The following is a 5,911-nucleotide window of genomic DNA, read 5'->3' as shown; positions in this document are numbered from 1 at the left end:
TACTTTTCTCTATGTATTTTAAAAGAACTACAAACAACATTTAGAGAATAGTCCCCCCGCCCCCCCCCCTTCTGCCGCACAAGCAATCACAAACAAAAGTAGAGTTCAGATATTAGATATTATCCACTTGGGGAAAAAAAAAAAAGTTGCATTTCAGCTACTACAGAAGCAAAATTGCAAATCATGATGATGCATGCAGGTACTTATAGTAGTTTTTCGGAAGCACCTTGCTTTTCGGTTTATATTATAGAATTATCATCGACTTTACCAATAATAAACTTTTGTATTTCTTACATTATTGGTGCACTTTAAATTTGTTGATTATTGTGATTACTCTGATTAGTTGTACTAAAATGTTTGAATGGATTTTCTCTCCTTCTCTTTTCACATTTAATAATGCATATAAATTTTCAACCAGTTGTTGGCAGTATGATCTTAGTGAAGAAAAGGATGATGATTGAGGTGTACACGATTCCTCAAAGTTGGAGGGAACTTTGGCAGGAATGGGAGCTACGAGGAATGATCCTACTTAGCGTCACTATCCAAATAGTACTTGTCATTCTGGGCAATCGCAGAAAGTATATTGCTGGAATCTGGATAAGATTTATTGTTTGGTCAGCCTACTTACTTGGTGACACCATAGCTGCAATGGCGGCTGGCATGCTCTCAAGAAATATAAAAGAAACCTACAAGGGTGGTCTTCTTGATGCAAAGTATGAACTAACAGCATTTTGGGCACCCCTTATGCTGTTGCACTTAGGTGGTACCGATGCCATTACTGCTTACTCCTTGGAAGACAATGAGTTATGGAAAAGGCACTTGTTTGGAGTAGCCACTCAAGCAATGGCGACGTTTTACATCTTGTTTATGGACTGGACAGGCTCTCGTATGTCCTACCTCTTTATTGTGATGTTCTCTGTTGGGCTTGTCAAGTATTGTGAAAGAGTGTGGGTTTTATACTCGGCCAGTGAAAAAAAATTTAGAGACTCCATTCCGGATATCACCACTGATGAAATCAAAATAATGGAGGAATGCAAACTGAAGGAGCTAGAGGGATACCATAAGGTACTTGAGGTTCAAGTGCTCGAGGTTCATGAACGGGATTTTTCAACCGATATTTCATCAATTATATCATCCGCTCCTCACGCAAAAGAATTACTCATTGCTTGTAGTTTACTTGAGATGGTTAAGCGTCTCTTTGCAGATCTCATACTTGGCGTACAGGAACGGGATGTAAGCAGGGCAATCTTCGACAACAATGATATGAATAAGGAAAAGGCTTTTGAGGTAATTGAGATTGAACTCAAGCTTATATTCGATTTGCTTTACACCAAGGCAAAGGCAGTCTACACATTTTGGGGCATTGCTCGACGAATCATTGGAATCCTTCTCACCTTGATTGTATTCGTGGTTATTTTGTTGGATGAGATGGTGATATCAAAGAAAAAACACCACAACTACTCCAAGATTGATTTTACCATAACTTTGGTTTTGTTGGCAGTCGCTGTTCTTGTGGATTTATGGGCAATTGTGGAACTACCTTTTGCCGACCAAACCATTCTTTGGTTAATTAAGAACAAGAAAACCACCCTTCTAAAAGCCATCAACAGTATTTTACAACTTGGTTGGCTCAAAAAACAATCCAAAACATACAGGTGGTCTAATTCCATTGGTCAAATCAGTCTGCTAAGATTTGCCTTACAAAAGCCCCTGCCCTGCCTTCCAATCCTGAAGCTATTATGCGTTGATGAAATACTAGAGATATACCAAAATGAGACTCGTGAAGGAATCTTGGAAGCCAATTTAAAAGGTCTAATTTTCGTTGAGTGCAGACATTGGCTAAAACTTAGAGGCAATGAAATAACTCCTGAAGAATTTCATGGCTTAAGGGGAGGTCGCACGCTCAAAAATTTTGGTCGAAATGATATTGATTGGAGTGTGAAGTTGGAGATGGACCTAAGCATCCTTGTCTGGCACCTTGCTACTGATATTTGTTGTCATGAAGATGGAGACACAAGGCCGGCGTATCATAAAATGTGCACGTCCCTGTCAAGATATATGCTTTATCTTCTAGTCAAGCATCCTTATATGTTACCGATTGGGTCAGCACATATCAAGTTTCGGGACATTTATCTGGGACTTAGGGAATTCATGGAAGAACAGCTTTCCAAGCCAGTTAAGCAAGAGGAAACTTTGGATATGTTAAAAAATATGACAGCCAAGGACTTGCTTACTGTCAACGATGGGGACAAAAGTACTTTGGTGATATTCTATGCGTGTAAGCTTAAGTCTGCATTAAATACAAATGAAAATGAGACATGGGAAATAATTAAGAAAGTTTGGCTGGAAATGATGTGCCATGTTGCTAGCTATTGTAGCAGAAAATACCATGCTCAGCAGCTGAGACGAGGTGGGGAATTTGTCACACATGTTTGGCTTCTTATGGCACATTTTGGCTTAACGGATCAATTCCAGACACGACGTAATCCTACAATAGGTGAGGTGGTCCTACGGTAGACTAACATTTTAATCAATAAATTATGTAGGTGAATAAATTTACAGGGGATATCTAATCTATATATTACTAAATGTTGAAGCGTAGCGTTTAATGTTGTTGTACTCACGTTACACCATGTCAGCAACCATGTAATTTTCATCCTTTTTTTTTTTTTTTTTTTTTGTCCTTGAATTTTAAAGTAGTTTTTACAAATTTTAGACTTATAATAAATCTATAAATTTCAGAATAACAATAAATTATAATAAATGTCAGTCTTATCTCCACCATAAAACCCATTTCTTATCAATTTAATTCCACCATAAAGCCCAACCCAAATCCTTTTCAACTTAAAGGAAAAATAGGAAATTTGAAACCGTGAAACATGGTTTCACAAAGGGTTTTGCGTGAGAAGCACAGCATGACAAAAGGAAATGACAAACAGAAAGTTTGAATTTCTCCCACCTTTCTGCTCTATAGTTACGCATCGTTTCAGGAAAAACAAACGGTTTGAACTTCTGCTCTATGGTTTCACATCCTTTCAACCTAAGGAAAACCCAAAAGTCTGAAACCGTGAAAGGAAGGAATCTGATACCATTTGAAACCATGAAAATCTCCCCACCTTCCTGCTTTACGGTTTCACAGTAATTGCCACTTATCTGACTTCCTTCCTTCCTGTCTTCCTCTCCTCACAATATATAAATTCTAATGGAACCTGACTGATTCGGGTGAGGTATCTCTAAATCCCAATTCTTTTTGTGCTTCATTCTTTTGCTTGATGTTTTTTGTTTCCCTTTTTTATATTTTGTTACTACCTCTTTTGTGTTGTGGTGTGGTTGATTGTTATGCTGAAATTTTGATTGTTGGGGCTTTTAATTTGAGCCCTGACTTTTGGTTCAATACTGACAAAGGCTTTACTGCCTCTTTCGTGTTGTGGTGTGGATGATTCTTTTGATTGTTGTGGTTTTTAATTGAAGCTCTATCTTTTTGTTCAATTCTGACAAAAGCTGAAGAAAATTACAATGTCATATAAATCAATAAATTCAATATTAATAGATGCTGCAGAAAAACCACCAATAGATTATCTTTTGATTTATATGAATTGGTAGTAATGAATGTCCAATAGATTATCTTTTGGTTTATATGAATTGGTAGTAATGGTTTGGTAGCAAAACCACCAATAGATTATCCATAATGAATTGCTACTTGGTTTTGAATTATATGAATTATGTAGGCTGTTTGGATTGTCTTATTTCTAATAGATTCAATACTAAAAATTCCCAACACCGCGTTTATAACTGTCAACTTTCATCCGAAACATTGTGGGTCAATTTTCATCCAAAACACCTTCCATAGTAATGATTTGATAGCAAAACCACCAATAGAATATCTGTAATGAATTGCTGCTCTCTTTTGAATTATATTAATTGTGTAGGCTTTTTGGTTTTACTACAAAAATATAATGTAAAAGACATTGTCTTATTTATAATAGATTCAATACTGACAAAACCTAAAGAAAAATTCCCAACATAGCATTTATACCTGTCAACTTTCATCCGAAACATTGTGGGTCAACTTTCATGCCATAAGCTATGACGCAAGAGGAACATCATCACCTTCCATAGTATCCCTCAAGCTGGATTGTTTATTCAGTTTATGTAACCAAAAGAATTAAACAAAAGAAATACGACATTGTTCAATGAGTTGCTTTGCAGGAAAATAAAAATGAATTGCTTTGCTGTGGTGTGGATGATTGTTTTGATTGCTGGAGTTTTTAATTGGAGCTCTGTCTTTTGGTTCAATATTGACAAAAATTGAATAAAATTACTATGTCATATAAATCAATAGATTCAATACTGACAGATGCTATAGAAAAATTGGCAATAGATTATCTTTTGATTTATATGAATTGGTAGTAATGAACTTCCAATAGATTATCTTTTGATTTAAGTGAATTGGTAGTAATGAGTTGCTTTGTTGGGAAATTCCATTGTAAATAAGGCTGGACTATTTCTTTAATTAGAAATAAAAATGAATTGCTTTGCTAGGAAATTCTATTGTAAATAAAGCTAGATTGTTTGTTCAATTATAAATAAAAATGAATTGCATTGCTGTGGTGTGGATGATTGTTTTGATTGCTAGGCTTTTTAATTGGAGTTCTGCCTTTTGGTTCAATGCTGACAGAAGCTGAAGAAAATTACAATTTCATATAAATGAATAGATTCAATACTGATAGATGCTGAAGAAAAACTGTCAATAGATTATCTTTTGATTTATATGAATTGGTAGTAATGAGTTGCTTTGCTGGAAAATTACATTGTAAATAAAGCTGGATTGTTTCTTCAATTAGAATTAAAAAGAAGAGGCTATGCTAAACTATTTTGGTTATATCTTTTGGTATGCTAGAATAAATTTATATTATCGTTTGGTTGTGTAGCTTGTTCGGTTTTACTACCAATTCATTACGGATTATCTATTATGTGTAGGTTGTTCAGTTTTACTACCAATTCATTACAGATTATCTATTAAATTGCAAAGACTCCAATAAGAGCTTGAATTTCTATGAGGTTGAATATATGTCGTTGATCAGTGAAATGGATAGCTATAGAGAGAATACAAGTTAAGGGGAATAAAATAGTGTAAAAGATAAGGGCCCTCAAGTTGTCTTTCTTGGGTTCATAAATTTTCAACTGTAAAATATAAAAAGCAAAAGCAAAAAGAAAAAAGAAAAAAGGGAAAAAAAAAGGGCATATAGAGCATGTAGATGAGAATTCAGGCAATGCTAAAATGGGCAATGGAAGCTTCTAAAACAAAGTTAATGTATGTGTATTAAAAGCAAAAACAGAAGTAGTAAAAAAAACAATACACGCCAAAACATAAAACATGAGATCTTTTTTAGTGTATGTGTATTTGCACGTGAGTGTTTGTGTTCATTCATCAAAAAAAAAGGGAAAAAAAAAAAAAAGTCTTGGTGTTCAAAATGAAAAGGTCTTGGATTTAATTTTGTGGATTCTTATCTTGGTTTATGTGGCTACCACTTAGAAACTTGATTTTAGGGTATAGTTTCTCTTCTAGATATAAATTTGAAATTCATAAGGAATTTTAAATTCTAATTCATTTTGGTTTCCATTTGGGATTTATAGGTTCTAATTTGAACCAAGATGGAACCACAATAGACTTTGAGATTATGTATTTGAACTTTTAGGGGAAATTGATCTTTGGGTTTGAATTTTTATGATTCATTTTGTGGTGGGTTTGTGCATTGAGATTAGAGTTTTGTATTGGTTTCTTTTGAATTGTGGGTTTGGGTTTGATTTAGAGGTGGATCTATGAATATGAGGTCATATGTTAGAAACTTTTACTAATTTAGTAGACTATTGGTGGTGGGATTGGTATTGAACTTAGACTTGGTCTTAA

The 5,911-nt window shown here is 34.6% G+C and overlaps 1 protein-coding gene across 1 annotated transcript; it reads left to right on the top strand.

Annotated features, from left to right (window-relative positions):
• Positions 1 to 396: 396 nt before the first annotated feature.
• Positions 397 to 2,517, top strand: LOC115980580. The gene has a single exon (XM_031102817.1). It carries the CDS (start codon positions 397 to 399, stop codon positions 2,515 to 2,517), a length of 2,121 nt encoding a protein of 706 aa, XP_030958677.1.
• Positions 2,518 to 5,911: the final 3,394 nt, after the last annotated feature.

Source organism: Quercus lobata, chromosome 3 (genome assembly GCF_001633185.2).
Source record: "Quercus lobata isolate SW786 chromosome 3, ValleyOak3.0 Primary Assembly, whole genome shotgun sequence".
In the NCBI taxonomy this organism is placed as follows: Eukaryota; Viridiplantae; Streptophyta; class Magnoliopsida; order Fagales; family Fagaceae; genus Quercus; species Quercus lobata.
Note: the sequence above shows the minus strand (reverse complement) of the source record. Positions and strands in the feature narration are given on the sequence as shown.